General features: G+C 51.1%; 3 protein-coding genes across 3 annotated transcripts; all 3 read left to right on the forward strand.

Annotated features, from left to right (window-relative positions):
- The first annotated feature begins 7,245 nt into the window (after window positions 1-7,245).
- On the forward strand, window positions 7,246-9,251 carry GDF9 (growth differentiation factor 9). Its single transcript, XM_009952549.2, has 2 exons — window positions 7,246-7,675; window positions 8,299-9,251. Exons 1-2 carry the CDS (start codon window positions 7,246-7,248, stop codon window positions 9,249-9,251), a joined length of 1,383 nt encoding a protein of 460 aa, XP_009950851.1.
- A 2,536-nt stretch (window positions 9,252-11,787) lies between these two features.
- On the forward strand, window positions 11,788-12,346 carry UQCRQ (ubiquinol-cytochrome c reductase complex III subunit VII). The gene is made up of 2 exons (XM_086471094.1): window positions 11,788-11,976; window positions 12,137-12,346. Exons 1-2 carry the CDS (start codon window positions 11,823-11,825, stop codon window positions 12,229-12,231), a joined length of 249 nt encoding a protein of 82 aa, XP_086327220.1. The 5' UTR covers window positions 11,788-11,822; the 3' UTR covers window positions 12,232-12,346.
- Window positions 12,347-16,438: 4,092 nt separating this feature from the next.
- LEAP2 (liver enriched antimicrobial peptide 2) lies at window positions 16,439-17,970 on the forward strand. Its single transcript, XM_086470848.1, has 3 exons — window positions 16,439-16,498; window positions 16,903-17,042; window positions 17,934-17,970. Exons 1-3 carry the CDS (start codon window positions 16,439-16,441, stop codon window positions 17,968-17,970), a joined length of 237 nt encoding a protein of 78 aa, XP_086326974.1.
- The last annotated feature ends 204 nt before the right edge of the window (window positions 17,971-18,174 follow it).

Raw genomic sequence — 18,174 nt, forward strand, 5'->3', positions numbered from 1 at the left:
AGGAAGCATGAGAACAGAGAGACTGGAAAAGAAAATAACGCTGGAATTTAATTTTCCTGCAGTTTTAAGGAGCTAAAGTATAACTTAGCATTTTCCTCACTAAGGGTCACATAAGGACTTGCGTCTTAACCATATCCGACAGCAGCATAAAATAAACAGGACCCCAACAAAATGAAAGCCAGAGTTTCCCGACTCCTACCTTACAGCCACAACTGGACCCTGTGGCAGAGATGCCACAAGAATGGCCAGAACTGCTTGTTTATTTAGGAACAACAAAAACATTGGGGGGGGGGGGGGGCGGGGGGGGAAGTCACACCTGGATTACAGCAATTGACCTGCCCTGTATGCTGCCTGTGGTGAGGTGTGAAGTAACAGCAGCAGGCTCTTCCTTTTGCACAATTTTTATTCTTTGGGGCTTTCTTTGCTCTCCAGCTTGTACACAAGAGCTTGCCAGGCAGGAAAATACACCAGGAAAGCTAAAGTCATGATAACGAGCTTAGCAACCTCAGCTTTCCACACCAGCACGCCAAGGCAAGAGGAGGAATAGCCAATATGAGCTTGCAATTTCCTAGATTTTACAAGTTTGTTTCAAATATTTTCTTTCTCCCTTCCAAGAAGAGGGAAGGGAGAGAACTCCTGCAATCCTGCCTGTGTGTTCCTGAAGAGGGGGGTGGGAAAACCTAACTCAAACTCAGCTAAGTTCTACCTACTCACATTTTTTTCACTGAATCTTTCCAGATAACTCTAATATCTAGAACGTACCCAACTATAGCATTGCATAACCTCACATCGTCCCTGAACTAAGCCAACCGCGAGATGCTTCCAAAAGCAGCAGGCTACCACCTCCACCCTTCTTCCCCCAGAGCTCCCACCAGGCTGCCCCACACCCTCACACTGGGCGTGCAGCTGGGGCGCGGGTCATTCGGCTCCCAGACCAGCTGCCCACGCAGGGAACAACGCCAGGAGGCCCAGAGGAAAAGGCAAAAGCCGCCCCAGTAGCCCTCAGACTGGATTGAGCGTGTTCTGAAAGGTGACCTGGAAGCCACGTCTTACGGGTGCATGCACAGCACCTCCCTGGCACAGGGACAGCATGTGCCAAGTGACAGTCCTGCTCACTAACACCAGGAGTTTTATTTCAGTAAAAATTTAACTATGGTAAAGAACTGCCTCAGACTGCCTCATCCAGGCTCCGCAGGGGCACTTGTGTTTGTAAATATGCACAAAACTTTCCCCACAATGGCTTTTCAGACTTGTGTGAAGTACGCCAACGTCACGGGTTTCGCTCTTCGCAGGTGGTGTGTACCCAGCCTGTCACTTCTCCCTCCCGCTGTACGTCTGGGAGCTGCTGCACCGCCCAGAAACAACGTACAGGGAGGTGTCCCTCCGTGGAAAGGCCCCTCCAGGAACCCTGCTCTGCTGTTTTCTGCAGCTGTTGTTACTTTTCAGAGAATGAACGATGTTTTTTTAAAGAATACCTGATTACAACAAGGAAAACCCGACTGGTTTGCCATGTGGTGTTTGCCTAGCGGCTAAAATCACAAGTGCCGTACTTCAGCACTGAGTATCTACGTTCTTCCCCCGCCATCACAAGTGTGAACGAGTTGCAAACTAAACTCCTGACACAAAGAGCTCTGAGCAAGCACTCCCGAGGCAGGTACCCTCCCGTCAGTAAAGTGAGGAGGTTGGACAGACACCGCAGCGGTGCCCAAACGGCCGCCAGCCGCCCAGCAGCAAAGGCAACACGGGGCTTATTTTCAGCAGCTGAGCGAGGCCGTCAGGTGGCTTTTTGCTGATCGCTTGTTTTCACAACAGGATGAAGTACAACTTTTCTCACGCTGCTGCCTGTTAAGCCACTAAACTCGTGTCCTAAACAAACGAACCAACTGACTGATTGCCCTGTCAAGAGCATTTATCAATTCTAGTTGTACAAAGCGTCCTACAAGGTCACTTCTCCTCGGTGTTACTGCCTACACGGTCAGTTTGCAGCAATGCCACCCAAGGGAACAGGCAGGTAACGTACCTGCAGGACCAGCAGCAGGAGCTCCGACTCGTACCACGATTCCAGCTCAGCACTGCCTTCCTCCGCATCCTGTGAGAAGCCGCTATGTTTATCTTTATGGCGGTAGGTACAGCCAACTCCAACCTCAGACCAACTGCTTCATCTACCAGCCAGTATTATATAAAAGAGTTGCTTATTGTTACTGACACATGAATAGTACAAAAACCAGAGATGAGGTTTCACTTTGGGTCAGAACATCCTAATCCAACATAGAACATGTGAGATATTGAAGTGTTCTGTAAAATGATACCTGCCTAAATCTTGAATTTCTTTTCCCAAGTCTAGAAACTCTATACAGAGAAACAAAATGGGCTATTGGGTCATCTCTAGCTAGATCTTTTAGCAACAAAGAATAGATAGCTATTGTGAACAATGGAAGTGCAGCTATGACACACATTAACTTTAAGCACTATTATAATATAATTTTTGTACAGCGGGAATCCCGTATTTTAGACGTGGATGCCTTAGTCCAGCACTCAGAGGCACAGGCAACGTTTTCTTTTCTTTTCGGGTGACTCACTGCTGTGCCCTTGGCAGGAGAATAAACCACCACGTTACTATGCCACCAGACAAACCCACAGCATATGCCTGGTCCCCTCAGCTCTACAAGGATGTAGGAGGCAGCCGGTTTTGGCTAGGGCAGAGAGAGGATGTTATGAACACAAAGGGCTGGGCGACCCGTCTCGCCCCAGCCCCCTGAGCCAGCTGGGGCACCACACCACAGGGTGCAGTGCAGAGCCTGGCTGTCTTCACTACAGAGAAAGGGGGAGACACCCCTGGAGGAGGGGTATGTCTCTTCCGAGTGTTCCTCGCTGCCAGCTACACCCCAAAGCTCATCTTCTTCCCCTTCTCACCTTCCTCACTGGAGTCAACCAGCAGAGAATGACCTTCCCTCATCCTGATGCCTTGGGGACCTCGGTGGGCATGTAAACAAAGCACAAGGCCCTCTTGGGCACATCCTCCTCGTGCAGGTTTTCCCCTCGCCTCAGGAGGTGAGACAATTACAACTTGTAAGTTTTGCATTATTTTAGGTTCTAAAACCTGCTTACAGTGGAAACCCCACAGTGTTTCACCATTACATCAGCACTGGTGCTGGCTTCTCACCCGTTACAGTGAGGTCCTGCAGACACCAGACAATATTTGAGACAGGGTCATGGTCATGTCTCAGTGCCCAGCTGCCTGTCTCTCTGTTAGGGTCTTACAAAACCAGCATCACCCCAGTGCTTGAATGGTTCCTGATGCTTAATGTGAAGCACCCCTACAAGGGACAGGACATACCACCGTACTCTGCTGACTCTCCGTCATGGGGCTGGCTTCCATTGTTCACCTGGGAAATTTTCAAATGAGACCTTCATGCTGCCCCTGCTGCAAACAGCAGCAACGCTCTCTTATAATCTTCTTTAAATCCCTAAAACTCTGCTCTTCCCTGATGCTGACAAACACAAGGTAAGCATTTGTGTGCTAAGTCCCTTCTCTTGTCCTATATTTAGATGATAAACTCTGGGCAGTTTAGTCCCTGTTTATGCAGCAGGCAGGAAAACAGGCTCATGGTCCATGAGGGACATTTCTAGGTCCTGTAAATAATGATAATAAAGTGATGGCAAATTAAAACGCAAAGAAAGCAGATGATACATGCAAAGCTGTGTAGGTAGTAGGAGAACTAGTCTGCGAGAAAAAAGGAATGCAAAAACTCTCCATCAGTGCAACAGCTTATGTCTCTCTCTGGGAAGTTTCACTCCTTTTCCAAGCTTTTCATGAAGGCTGACCTCTCAGCTGGGAAATGATCTTATCGTCAAGGAGATACAAATGGGCTGACTCGAGCACAGGCTGCTGTCATCAGGGACAAAAAAAAAATCCGTTTTACGCTGCAGTCGTACACACAGCCGTACGCAGCTTTAAAGCTCTGATTCTGTCTTGTCAAACCATGACGTGTGTGTATAGGCATCGGTTCTTTAAAATAATTTGTTGGATCTTTTTGGTTTACGGCAGGAAGAAGCCGTTAGAAGTAACAGTCTCCTTTTTCAGTCGTTAGCGTTGGCTCCAGCTCCCATCGGTACAGCAGACACAACTTGGCTGTTACTCCGCACGGGCCCTTCGCTGAGTTTCTGCAACACCACTGGACCCTGCAGGGAGCACCTGATACTTCTTGTATTTCAAAATTCACGGCATCAGCTCAGTGAGCCAAAAGGAAAGCATTTTGTTTATCAGGGCACAGCAGCTACACCTGCGGCCAATGCTTTTGCTCCCTTGTGGAAACAAGCAACTGCCATTCTCTAGCTACAGGGCGAAGGTACATATTCTTCAGCCCTGCTTTACAGGATTTTAAAAACTACTATTGGTCTGTGGTAGTACAGACTAAGTACTCCGTGTTTCCCAGGGAAAAAAAGGAAAAGATAACTTCTGCTGCAACAACCTAGTGATTAATAACGGAGAGAATAAATATTTACAATACATAAAACAGGAGAGTACCAAACAATCTAGTAATGGCCTGAATTTTAAAGAGAGATGATGCAACTAATCTCCTTGGACATTGTGTTTTGCTAAACAAGTCTTTACTATCTTAAACGCTTGTGCCCACGTATTTGCAGCTACCTACAGGTGGACGCGGGCCAGAACCTTCACTCAAATCTAGCTGCGGTTTGTAACGCCACAGCAAATGTATCTGAGCACTGAGAAAACTGAAGCCTAGTGAAAAGTCACGGTCTGGATGACAACCTGGCTTTGGCAGCGAGTGGGGCTTACAGGACTCTCTCTTTCCCCTTTCGTTGCCTCCCCCAGCTCCTGACTGCCCCGCAAGTCACCAGGCTTCAGTTCTGCACATCAGGCTTGTTGTGGCTGTGCTGGACCCCCGGTCTGCTCAGGGGAACGAACTCCTTTTCAGAGGGAAAATCAACAGCCACATAAACTCCAGATTTCCCCCTCCTTATGATAGGCTACTGCAGAGCAAAGGAAGTCCCGTTTATTAGGAGCTGCTCAAGAACCACCTAAAGGTATAAATACGTTCATGGGAAGACCCTAAGCCTCAATGTTAAGAATCCCCACATTCCTAGAGCCACTCTCAAGCCTTTCAGCTCCTATTTATACACTGAAAATTATCACATTTTATAAAGGGCCGGGTAGTCAACGCACCACAGTCATATCAAGTGACCTGCCAAACGTTTCCACAAGTCCAGACCAACCAGTTACTAGAAACGTGAAAACTGAGTCTTAACATCCTCTCAAAGCCTCCGCAGCACCCAACCCAGACAGACACCGGGATGAAGGACAATAAACAAGGTCGGACCTTCTCCTACCCCAAAGGCCCCCAGGATGCTGATCAGCCGTGTGCTTGACCCCGAGACGAGCAGCAGTTGCGTTACAGCCCTCCAGCCCTGGCCAGCGGAGCACGAAGCACTTTGCGTGAGGCTTCTCCCCATCACTGCGGCCAGCAAAGGCGCCCGATACATCGGTTCAAGCTGGATATATTTGGACTTTGACTTGTCTGCTCAGATTTCCAACAAGACAGCTACTACATGTGGATGAGGTTTATGATCAGGCCACCAGACTATGCAGAAGAGCGGAATATGTCTGGCCAGGGCTGGGTTCAAATCTACAGTTAAAAATCTCCACATCCTTTCACCTGTTTCATGAAGTCTCAGGGTACTTAAGTCCAGTTCTCAACAGCTACATGTTTAAGAATACCCTCTTCAATGCAGTGTATACATAAAAATATGTAAGATAAGTTTGGCACTCACAGTACAGAATAATAGCTATGGATTTGCTATGCCTTTAACACCCAGAAGTACCACTCACATCCTCTCCAGCCCTGAACTATTCACAACAGGCTTAATTGTCCCCAGCTTCTCCAGTGCTTTCAGCAAGGTAAAGCAAATATTCACTTTTTGTTGGATTATTTTCCTACCATTTCAGCTCCCTGACTGAGCACACCATGAGATCTGATAACACCAAAAATCAGTGCAAAGGAGAGAGCAGGAATGCCCCTTCGGTTTGTGGAAGAGGGCAGGGTTAAGGGGCAGCTTACATCGTCACAGAACAGCAGAAATCGTAGTTACCTTTGTTGGAAACTAATGTAAAGTGGGACTAAAACCCACAAGGGAGGGAGCAGATGAGCTTGTTTGGTGCAAGCATGCCTGGCTGAAGGATGTATTTTCAAAACGAACCAAAGGGCAGATCACCTTATTCCACACAGTTTCAGAATAGCTGACCTTAGAGGTGACAGTATCCCCCTCTTATCCTAATCAAATCAGCTTTAAGAAATCTAGCAGAAAAGGTTATACTGTTATATTATAGCCTGTTACCTGAATGAACCTTCCACTCCAAATCACAGAATGCCAGACTGACATTTTTATAAGTTAATTAAACGCTCTCTGACAAGCAATACTTACTCAGAAGCCTTAAGATGTGAAAGTGAGATTGTGGGTGACATTTAACTAGATTATTGATAGCGTAGCTCTAATTAAAAACAACTGTCAGGAAACCCACCCCACCCACCCTCCCCTCCCCCGTATTTTCCTAAATAAACAAATAAAATAAAAACCTAATTAAATAAACCCATCCCTTTGTTCAGGTACAAGAGTTTCTGCGTATTTCTGATGCAATCAATATTCCTTCGTTTGGAACCTGCTCCACAGATATCTGACACCCTGAAAAAGCACTCTGCTTTTTGGAGGTACGTGCTGCAATGAAAACCAACCTGCGGGCACTACAGTCCCAGTTACCTCTCTCGAGCGACTGTCTACAGAGCAGCGAACTGTGAGAAATGCGTTAACAGAAAATGAAAACAGTTTATTTTTTTTGTCACTTTGTTACTGCTAAGAGCAATAATATTTACCTTTATGTATATTTCTGCAAATAAACACGGATTTAGTCAGGCAGCCAACCCCAACTTGTCTCCCCAGCTCCCTCTGGAGGCTGGCACTCGCTCTTGGTGTGTAATTCCCCACGTGGAAAAGGTTAATTCCCTGAACAAGGGTTCTGGCTGTAACAGCCTTTCATAGGCAAAGGCTCCAGCCCAAATTCATGTAGTCTCTGTAGCCAGCTGCAGGTCCTTCCCTCGGCTTCTAATCAGGAGGAATCCCCCTCCCATTCCACAGCTGCAAGGTATATAAGGGATCGGGCTCAGGGGCTCCTTTTTTTTCCTTAAATATTTTAGGGGAGGCAATTTTTTAGCTGCAGCTCTACAGAGTATGGAGAGTACCTGGAGAATCTGTGTCTGTTTCTACTGCTGCCTTCACTGGCTTTCCTCCAGCATCCAGTGCTCCCCCCGTGCCAGGGGTCGCGTGGTCCCTGACAAGCTCTCTGGGTTACTGGTAGCCCCTGAGGACACAGCCAGAGAGCTGAACCCGCTGCTGTGGCTGCCAACAGGTGTGAGGCACGGATATGCCCTCCTGCCTCCCCTGCTCAAGGTGCTGTCTGACCGGGGACCCCAGCACTGGGAAAGCGAGGCCCCCAGGCTGCAGCCAGACTCCAGGGCCCTTCGGTACATGAAGAGGCTGTACAAGATGTTCGCCACCAAGGAGGGGATCCCGAAGGCCAACAAAAGCCACCTCTATAACACTGTTCGACTCTTCACTCCGTGTTCGGAATGCAAGCACCTCCACAGGGACCTCAGGAAAGGTAGGCCTGGGGTGACCTGGGTGGCAAAGGTTAAACAGGGGGTTTCCACGTGTTCTGCGCGCGTAGCATGTTATAAAAATATCTTATTTCTTTATAGTTGTCGCTATTTGAATCCTGAGGGCTCTTCTCTCAAACTGTGGGAGGTTTTCATCACCTGCTTCTCCCTGAATGGCACTAGATACAGGCTTCCTCACAGTTTGGGAAATGCCACGTGTGTTGTACAACATTCAAGGTGATACTGACGTTTCAGGCTGACTCATCTTATTATGAGTCAATGAAAACTCTACAATCAGTTCAAAGTCAAGTCAGAAAAGCAGAAAAATGGTTAGGCACGATGGGCACCGCATTTCCTTCTACTGCCCGTCTCAGTTTTGCTTTTTTCAAGGCCATAAAAGCATACTTGGTTTTGTTGTCATTTGCTTGGTTTTGTTGTCATTTCTGAACTTTTAACTCTTATGTCCCTGACTGAAGTAGAAATTCCATGTAAGAAAAGTAAGGGAGGGGATTTAAACTGCTTTCTTCTGCTGCAGAATTATTTCTGCTTATCCACTACGTGCCAGTATTTATGCCTAGGTGGCACATGAAGATGCACTCACTCGACAAGATTTTGTTTCCCTTCTCAGGAGATGTTCACTCGGTGGATTTACACTTCAACCTGGATCGTGTCGCTGCTCTAGAGCACCTACTCAAGTCTGTCTTGCTCTATTCCTTTGACACATCAGTTCCCATTTCTTCTCCCGTCACGTGCATGTGCCATTTATCTGCTAAGGAGCATGATTCTTCTGGCCAAGTCTGTCCCAGCGTTTCACAGTCCGTAGCTTTTAGCCCGCACTTGGAAGTCAGAAAGCGCAAGTGGGTTGAGATTGACGTGACTTCTTTTCTCCAACCTCTAATTGCTGCTCACAGGAGGAACATCCACATGGCTGTGAACGTCACGTGTCTGGTGGGTGATCCACGGCAGAACACTAAACTGGAAAATCCCCTGCATGTGGCACTGGTTCCCCCTTCTCTTCTTCTGTACCTGAACGATACCAGCGAGCAAGCTTATCACAGGTGGAACTCCCTGAGACACGGGAGGAAAAACCCGCAGCGGCCCAGGCAGAGGAACAGGCCGCCCGTGGATCCCGCGGGTGACAAAGGAAACGAGAGTTTGCAGGGCAAAAGGGCCTCTCGGCGGCGAAGAGACGAGACTCTGAGAGAAGCCCCAGCTACTCCCCCTCACAACCTGAGCGAGTATTTCAAGCAGTTCCTGTTCCCTCAGGACGAGTGTGAGCTGCACAACTTCCGTCTGAGCTTTCGCCAACTCCAGTGGGACAAGTGGATCATCGCACCGCACCGGTACAGCCCTCAGTACTGCAAGGGTGACTGCCCGCGGGCCGTGGGGCACCGCTACGGCTCTCCGGTCCACACCATGGTCCAGAACATCATCTACGAGAAGCTGGACGCCTCTGTCCCAAAGCCCTCCTGCGTCCCCGCTGAGTACAGCCCGCTGAGCGTCCTCACCATCGAGCCCGACGGCTCCATCGCCTACAAGGAGTACGAGGACATGATAGCCACCAGGTGCACCTGTCGGTAGCGGGGGCACCCAGGCTGCGCTTCCTCCGGGTTTGGGGATTTCTGCATTCTCGGAACGTCCGCAGCTGCAGTCAGCCGGAGAGTGCTCCTCCCGTTCCAAAAGCTCGGTCAGGATTGGGTAGGGAGTTGTAGAAGGTGTTTACACCATTTTGCACTTATTTTTGTAGCCACTCAGCCTTTCTAGAATGTGAAATCAAATGTAAATAGTATCATTTTATTGGGAGAATTTTGCATTTAAAACGTGGAAGCGGTTTCAACTACTAAATGTCTATTTTAAGCTGTTTTGTTATGGATTTAAAAAAAAGAAATAAATGCCTGTCATGCACACCACTTGCATCCAGTGCCTGCTGGTCTTCCTGGTAAAGACATCTTTTGTGTGACATCTGCAGCAAGTGTCTAGGAAGAGAGGAAAGTCTTTGATGTTCAAACTCCTTTCTCAGTTTTTCCTTCTTTTTCCCTACCACGTTTCCAGGTCCCCCAGGCAAGAAGACAGTTCTTCCTTACATCTGCAAAAAGGGGTATTTTTTTCCTTGCTTTTGTTTTTTCTTGCTTTTCTTCTGTCACACCCCTCGGGCTTTCTCAGCCATGGGTGGCAGGAATTTAAGGACAGCTGTGTCATAACTTGTGAACACCCAAATCACGGAATTATTTGAGTAAGAGCTGGCACCAGCGAGCTGGTGAGCTGTTAGGAACAGCAAGGCTTGATCTCGTTCAAGAACAAAGCACAAGCTGTTTGCAGGGTGAGGGCACAGGATCCTACATGCAGAGCTACGCTGCTGCTGGCTTCTCAGTTCTGAAGAAATGTTCAGTGCTGGCAGCTGAAAGAAAAGGAAAAAAAAAAAAAAGGCTTTTAAAAGCCTATTAAATGAATTAATTTAAATGCTGTTAAATTGGTTTAGTAGTTAGAAAAGGTGGAGCCATAACCTTGTTTCCTCTCACAGCGACATTGTAGGTAGCAGTGCCTTCATCTCACATGCTTTCAAACCACATTTATTTTCTCCCAGACTTTTCTAGTTTTAAGAATTTTTGCTAAAAATGGAGGTTTCAGGCTGGGGACCCAAGCTAAGAGAGTGGGGCTCTGCACAAAAAAAAGCAGCTTTGGTAGGGAATTTTCTTTTTTTTAAATAAAAGGCTGTGGAGCAGCACTGTCTTTTCAAAACTCGTTAAGAATCACCTTTAAGATGGTGACTTGCTAACGTGTTGCTACACAAAAGCCTTGACTTTCCACAACAAACCACCTTAGAGCCTGACCTGTGTCGTTCCTGGGGCTGGGAGTTCAGCTGGGGGGGTTGGGGGAAGGACCGAGCCCGAGGGGACAGCATGTGGCTTCACACCGCTGTGAGAGCGGTTCGCCTCGTCACGGGGAGCCAGGGGATGGCGGCCTGACCCTCCTGAGCCTGAAGCGCGACAATCTGGGTGACAGTCGTGGGACTTCTGTCACAACGAAGTCCCCAGCGGAGCGCTGTGTTAGCCTGGAGCTGTGGGGCTTGCTTTGGCTCTGAGAGAAGGTCCCCCTGAAATAAATACCGAAACCTCAAGGCGAATATCTTGAAGTCAAACACAAAAAATATTCCCAGCCTACGCTACATTGGATTGTTTTAAAGTAAATTGCCCAGCATAGCTGCTGCTGGGTGAGAATTCATCTCCACTGAGGGAGGAAAATAAAGTTAATTCTTTCTTTGGCACAGGTGGAAAATCCTACTAGGCCAAAGTACTGGGAAAAAAAGTGAAAGAAATGGCGGTTTTGGGTCAAACACAAAAAATATTCCCAGCCTACGCTACACTGGATTGTTTTAAATCAAATTGCCCAGCGTAGCTGCTGCTCAGTGAGAATTCAGCCTCACTGAGCCACCAGGGAGAAAAACAAAGTTAATTCTTTCTTTGGCACAGCTGGAAAACCTTACTTAGGCCAAAGTACTGGAAAAAAAGTGAAAGAAATGGCGTTTCTATGTCAAACACAAAAAATATTCCCAGCCTACGATACATTGGATTGTTTTAAATCAAATTGCCCAGCGTAGCTGCTGCTGGGTGAGAATTCATCTACGCCGAGGAAGGAAAACAAAGTTAATTCTTTCTTTGGCACAGGTGCAAAACCCTACTTAGGCCAAAGTGCTGAAAAAAACTTAAAGAAACGGTGGGTTTGGGTCAGTGCCACGGATCAGAGGCCGGGCTCGCCTTCTCCACGGCAGATTTCTGCACTACGCCATTTTCAGCCGTCAGTGCCGTTTCTAAGGAGGCCTCGAACCCCAAAGAACCCCCTTGCTGAGGCGGGAAAACCACGGCCGAGGTGACCTCATCGATGACGACACGGTTGTGTTTGGGATGGAGGCGCTCCCGTGAGGCTGGAACCTCTCCGGGGGGGATTTCATCGCCGTTAAATGATCGCGATCGCACTCAAAAACACCGAAAACTTTTACAGGGAAATCGGGATACGCTTGGAAAACACCCCCCACCCCCCCACAGGCGGCAGCCGCCGGCCGCCCCGGAAGCGGAAGCGGCATCTCAGGATGCCGCTTCCGCTTCCGGGGCGGCCGGCGGCAGCCGCGGTCGTGAAGAAGGTGACCGGGGCGCTATGGGCCGTCACTTCGGGAACCTGGCGCGGGTTCGCCATGTCATCACCTACAGTCTCTCGCCTTTCGAGCAACGCGCCTTCCCCAACGCCCTCTCGCAGGGTTTGCCCAACGTCTGGCGGCGGTTCAGCTCCCAGGTCTTCAAGGTGGCGCCCCGTGAGTACGGCGGGAGAAGGGAGGCCTCGCCGCCGGCATTTTGGGGCTGGGGAGGCCCAAAGGGAGGGGGTCTGTGTCATGGTGGCGTTGTCACAGAAACCCAGGGAAGTTGGGGGTGTTTGAGGCTGGGCGGCTTGTGAGTGTGGCCTTTCCCTTGCAGCCTTTGTGGCGGGCTATCTCCTTTATTCCTGGGGGATGCAGGAGTTTGAGAGACTGAAGAGGAAGAACCCGGCGGACTATGAAAACGACCAGTGATGAGGACGTTGGTTTACCTCGCTGTGGTGTCAGCTTGGCGTTGCCAAGCTCCTTCGCGCGGCTGGAAGGGTCTTGAGCAGGAGATAAGTCTTGTCTAATAAACTTTGCCCCACGACTTCATGTGAAATCTGTGTCTTGAGATGTGTAAGGCATCAAATCTCTGGGTCCCTCTGGGAGATAACCGGGTTAAACCTCTGTATGAGCAAACTCTTTATACTGGAGCATTTCTAGGCTTTTTTCTTCGCTTTGAAACGTTTCTCAGTATAACAAGCACAGTGAGGGCTGCCTTCAGCTGGAGGAGACTGGAAATAACACCTCGTGGCTCCCTTTCCATCTCTGATCACTGCTTTTCCTTGAGAACAGTGAAAAACAATTAGGCCACTTGTTCTGGTGCTGACCAAAGCCGCACGAGCCGGCTGATGGCTCGGGACGGAGCGTGGGCTTTGGCCCCTGTGAAGGAGCTGAGGGGCAGCAGGTACCAGCTGCACCGGGAGAGGTTTCATCTCGAGGCGAGGGAGGAATTTTTTTACGGTGAGAACTATTAATCACTGAACAACCTCCCCAGGGAGGTGGTGGAGTCCCCAGCTGGGGGGTTTTCAGGAGGTGACCGGACCCAGTGCGAGCCCACCTCATCTGGGCTCCCTTCCCACCAGGTGCTCTCACAAGGTCCCTTCCAACCTGGGCTGTGCTGCGATTCTGTGGTACCAATTCCGTCATTACCATATTTATTAATGTTAATCAGATGCTGAACTGCAATTCTGCTGCCTGGTCGGGGTTCACAGGCTGGATTAGAAGGTGCTTCTTGCAAACTACCAGGAGAAACGAGGCTGTTTCATACCTGAAGATGATTCAAACACAAATGCCAGTAGTAAAGTTATTAAAGTGACAAAGCAATTCAGCCTGGGGCTCAGAGTGTACCAGCAGGCCTCACTGAAGTGCAGAGCGCCTGGCTGGCTCCTTTATCCTCTTTTTTTTTTCCCTCCTTTCAGTCCCGAGCTGACCATCCCAAGCTCACACCCCCCGCCAAGCAACGCAAGGTCTGTATCTCCCTGTCGTGCTGTTCCTGTGGCTGGTACTGGGAGTGCTGGTTCCCTCCGTCGGCCTCTCGGCGCGCTCAGTGCTGGGCTGGCTGGGAGAGGAGGATGCTCAGTCCCTCGCTTGAAGTTTGCAATTTTTACAGCTCAATGTTTTACACTTTTGGGGCCCTTAACATGACTTAAAAGCACGTGAGACGATGCTCAGTCTCGGGGCTGTTCCTACCACTCCAGTGTCCGCTCCGAGCCCAGTCGGAGCTTGGCACAAACAGGAGGAACACGAGCCACCCAGTGCTGCCAGTTGCGCCGAGAACCGGCTGTGCTTCAACCGAACTCGTGCAGTTTGTTGGTGTTTTGCAGGCAGGGAAGCCATGAGCTGGCTTCTCTGATGGCGAGAGCTGGGTCTGGAGGCTGGCTCAATCCAAATCTCTCCTCGTGTCCTGCTTGTTGAGCCTCCAGAGCACCCGCAGGGGCAGAGGTGACCCCTCCGGCGGCGGCAGCTTCAGCCAGTGCTCGGCTCTTGGCGCCCTCGGCCGCGCCGCGGCCGGCAGCAGCTCACCTCGCCCGCGCTCCCCAGGTCCCTGCCCCCGGTCACAGACAGCTGAACCGCGCCTGACCCGCGCGGGGGGGATCACGGCAAACAGCGCCTTCGCCTCGGCCGCTGGCCCAGCACCCCGGGGCGCCGCACCCCGGCCCCGCTGCAGTGCCAGCGCCGAGTCAGCAGCCTGGGCCTCCGCGCCCTTTGCTCCCCCGCCGAGTTGTCCCCTGACCTGCTGAGCCTCCTCTGGCCCCACCGAGCCTCCTCCGACCCCCCTGAGCCTCCCCTGACCCCCCTGAGCCTCTTCTGATCCCACCGAACCTCCTCTGGCCCCACCAAGCCTCCCCTGACCGCCCTGAGCCTCCCCTGACCCCACTGAGCCTCCTCTGGCCCCACTGAGCCACCCCCTGACAGCAGCCCCAGGGGCCAGCCTGTCGGGCCGGCAGCTGGACACAGAGCTTGTTCGGGGCAGGGCCGGCTCCTGCTGGATGTGCGGCATCAGGGAGTTCGGCCAGTGGGTATTTCGGAATTTGACATTAGAAAACGAGTCAGTAGTCTGATTTATTCCTCTTCTCCCCTTGGTAAATATTAGAAGTGGCAACAGAGCAACATTTTGGGTCTTCTTTTTTTTTTATTTTGCTCTAAGCTGAATCTTAGCCGTGGTGTTTTACTGGCGTGCACGACTCGCTTACGTGGAAACAGCTGTTTGATTTTATTCTTTTTTCCCCCGGTTTCTTGCACAGAGCAGCCAGATGGCTGCCTGAACGGGACGTGCTGATGCCGTCAGTAACCCAGAAGGACACGTGGTTTTGACATATCGGCACACAGCCCTGGCCTTACCTAGCCAAGAGCGCCGAGAGCTGACAACTCGCAGGGGTCGCTGCTGTCAGAGCTGAAAGCTGTCGCTTCCAATCCTCCCCCAAAGAAGCCAGGCAGCTGCTCCTGCTGCTGCCGCCGCCGCCGCTTGCCCTTCCTCTGGTCTGCACCGGCGCCTCGTGGGTACAGCAGAAAACAGAACTTGGACGCTTGCGAAGAAACAGCTTCAGGGGAAAAACCACTGAGCAATTCACAGCCAAACATAAAACCCTCTGAGCTCAGCTGTTTGATAAGATGTGATTTACTGTCCCGTTTCCTCCCCTGCGTAAGACCCAGGGAGGTGAAATAATGGGTTTTGCTTCCTCCTCACAGGGAAGCAAGGAAAACAGGGCAGAGGGAAGAGCTAAGAACCACCCCAGGAAAGGCACAGATTTCCCAGTCGTGGTTGTAGAGGACATGCTGGGAAGGGGTTTTATTTAATCCCAGTGAAGTCTGGGCTGAGGGCTGTCACCTGTAGACAGGGGCCTGACAGCACGGCCTTACCTTACCCTGAGCAGCCTTCCGCGCTGCCGCTGCTCCCCCTTGTAACTGCCACCGAAGACGCAGCCTGCGACACCCCGACCTGTCCGTGCCATGTGGAGCACTGGGCACCGGTTTATACGGCATCTTCCTACTTGAAGTAACTCAAACCACCGTGTGCCCCACCACCTGCCCCTACTGGCCACGAGTTCTCTTCGCGTCGCTCGGTGATCTCATAAACCTTGTACCTGATGGACGTGGGAGCCAGGACCACAAGGTCCGTTCCCGGACTGGTAACACGCATCTCCCACGTGTGCCGGCGTTGGTGAGGAGCGGCAAGAGCAAGCTCCTCCTAAACATTCTTTTCTCCAGGCTGTTGCAATCTCATTTCACAATGGGAAAAACTGAGATTCCTCTTAAATTACGAGCAGCCCGTCCAGGTCGTCGGCACCATTACAGGGCGCCCGGGGAGTCACGGGGGCAGGCTGCAGCAGGGAGGGCTCAGCTAAAGACACCATCGTTTTGCCACATGGAGCAGCTCGGCTCCGGAACACCCTGGCAGCAGACTCTTTGCTTCTGGGGTTGGATCATTGTCTGGAAATTATTATCCTTAACTACATGGGAGGACCCTGGGAAGAAGAGGTCTGTTAGGCACCAGCAGAACATACCTCCTACATTCCCGGACCCATCCGAAAAGTGTGACCTCTGCTTTTTGCGCACCGTGTGCGTGGAAAGGAAGGTTGAGTCACTTCCTCGTGATCCCTGCACGTACCAAGAACGAGCAGCAGAGTCAAAAGCACGATTCCCTGCTCCTGGTGAGCTCGGGAAGGCAATACTCACCCCCAGCTGACACGCTCGGGGCTGCACACACTGCATGTCCCAGGAGTTACGCGTCACAGACAGTTACGGCTTTCACTCTTTACCAGAATACTTTGGGCCAACCACCTTTTGGCTTGCAAATGCACCGTGGAGTTCTGGTAACGCGCCGGGTGGGTTTTTTTTAGAAAGGAGCCATTGCCACAACCGGCAAAGCTGCCAGACAAAGTACAGGTGGAAGGAGAGTAAATCATTGACCAGCCAGCCAGGCCTTGAACCAGATCCCTTCGGCGGGCGCTAACTTGGTAATTCCCTCTTGCTCCCAAACGGACTTTGTTCCCGCAATGACTGACAGCTGATGCAGCGATAAGAGAAGGAAGTCTATAAAAATCTCGCCGAAGCTTGGGACGTTCTATTTGGGCTCTTCCCACCTCCTCCGCCCGAGGCCGGTCCTGCGGCCGAAGCGACGGCTCGCCCTGCGAAGATGCCCTGGGGGAAGGTGCTGGCCGTCGTCTTGCTCTGCTCGCTGCTGCTGCTCAGCCAGGTAACGAGCGGTGCCTACCTATGTGCTCAGTCGAATAGGCAGTAGGCGATGAACCTGTTAGGATTTGCATGAATAACTGGCAGGAGTTGGAGCTCTTCTAGAGCGTGTTATGATGCCAAACCCTCTTTTAAAGGGTTCGGCATCATAAAAAAGTAGAGTGACTGCCTAGTGAATACTGGGTTACTCCGAGGCATAACTCAGCAGTAATTCTGCCCTCCCTCCCGGGAAGATTAAAAAACATAGTGAAGTTTTTACACTTCTTTGGGGTTAGGACACAAGCAGCTATAACAGAGCACGCCATGATCTGAAACGATAAAGATTTCAAGTTCCTCCCTTAAAACCAAGACAATTGACCGAGCGCCGACAGCCGCTGCGCCCCTGACAGCCGCATGACTCTGTTTCAGACACGCTGCGCGTCCGTGCGCCACCGCGGGCCTCGGCCAACGAGACAGAGGCGGATGACGCCTTTCTGGAGAGGAGTCTCGCTGAGACCCGTTGGAGCCTCGTGCAGGGATAACAGCGAATGCATTACGATGCTGTGCAGGTAACTCATCCTGACCAACGTTCAGGCTCAGCGACACTTAGTGTTCTATTAGGTAGACGAAGTTCCCGCTTATTCTCACCCAAACGAGATACGGAGTTTGTTCTGTGCATAAAAAAGGTACCAGGAATAGGGATGGGGCAACAGAGCAAACAGAGCAGAGTGCAAGTGCCCTTGCTGACAAGTCTCTCGCTGCAACCTAGAATAACCTGTCTTTGCAAAAAAGAACATGGGATTCTGGACAGCTTTTAGGTAACCACTTGGAGACCTTAACATTAAAGCCAGGACCGGTCACTTTAAAGCATATGTAAAGCAGTATCATTCACTTTAAGGTGATTACTTAAGCTCGTAGTTTCAGACGGCTAAAATTATCAAAAGCTGTTTAGCTCTCACAAATACAAGACAGGAGCAAATTGTCCAACCACCAACAGTTAAATCGATCAGTTACCTTCACTGCTTAGTGGCTGGAAGCTGAGTTTGGGTGGCACCTGCTGTACACACACCGGGAAGCAGAGAGCGCCAGGGCGGAATAGATCCCTTCTGCCACCACACACAGACAGAGCAGGAGGTGGCAGTGCCGGCGAAGTGCACCGTTTGCGTCTGCCGGTTAACACGGGTGAAGGGAACGGCAGCTGGAGGAAGGCAGAGCCAGGCAGGGACTGCTCGGGGGGCTAACCCAGGTCAGGGGCATTTTGGAGTTGTTACACAAGGAACACAGAACGAATCCAGACGAGCCGGGCAGAGTTAGGGAGGGGAACGGGAGGCGCGCGGCTGCGTGAGCTGAAGGCGAGCGCTGCCGTACGGGGGTGAGCAGTGCTGCCAGGGCCGTCCCGGCTGAGCCCCACGCCGCCGGCAGCCCCAGCCCTCAGGGCCTGACCGTGGTTTGTTTTCCAGGAAGAACCACTGTTTCCTCAGAACAGCCTCGGCGTGACCCGGCCCGCTGGAGAGCGCCCAGCGCTGTTACTGCTAACGCTGCTCCGCTCTGCTGGTGAAGTATTTATTGGCCAGGCAAGAGCCGCGCCGCCGCGGCGAGCGAGCGGTGGGTTTGACACGTCTGTCCTCTGAACTGACAGAAGGACCTGAAAGACCTCGAGAGCGTTTCCTAACTGAGGCTGTCCCTCCGCAGCACAACCCT

The sequence above is a fragment of the Leptosomus discolor genome, chromosome 10 (assembly GCF_034619465.1).
Source record: "Leptosomus discolor isolate bLepDis1 chromosome 10, bLepDis1.hap2, whole genome shotgun sequence".
Lineage (NCBI taxonomy): Eukaryota > Metazoa > Chordata > Aves > Leptosomiformes > Leptosomidae > Leptosomus > Leptosomus discolor.

Coding starts and splice junctions, on each gene's coding strand:
- LEAP2 (XM_086470848.1), top strand. CDS start 16,439: ATGCCCTGGGGGAAGGTGCTGGCCGTCGTCTTGCTCTGCTCGCTGCTG. Junction 16,499..16,902: donor CGCTGCTGCTGCTCAGCCAG/GTAACGAGCGGT, acceptor ACTCTGTTTCAG/ACACGCTGCGCGTCCGTGCG. Junction 17,043..17,933: donor TGCATTACGATGCTGTGCAG/GTAACTCATCCT, acceptor TTTGTTTTCCAG/GAAGAACCACTGTTTCCTCA.
- GDF9 (XM_009952549.2), top strand. CDS start 7,246: ATGGAGAGTACCTGGAGAATCTGTGTCTGTTTCTACTGCTGCCTTCAC. Junction 7,676..8,298: donor CCACAGGGACCTCAGGAAAG/GTAGGCCTGGGG, acceptor TTCCCTTCTCAG/GAGATGTTCACTCGGTGGAT.
- UQCRQ (XM_086471094.1), top strand. CDS start 11,823: ATGGGCCGTCACTTCGGGAACCTGGCGCGGGTTCGCCATGTCATCACC. Junction 11,977..12,136: donor GGTCTTCAAGGTGGCGCCCC/GTGAGTACGGCG, acceptor TTTCCCTTGCAG/CCTTTGTGGCGGGCTATCTC.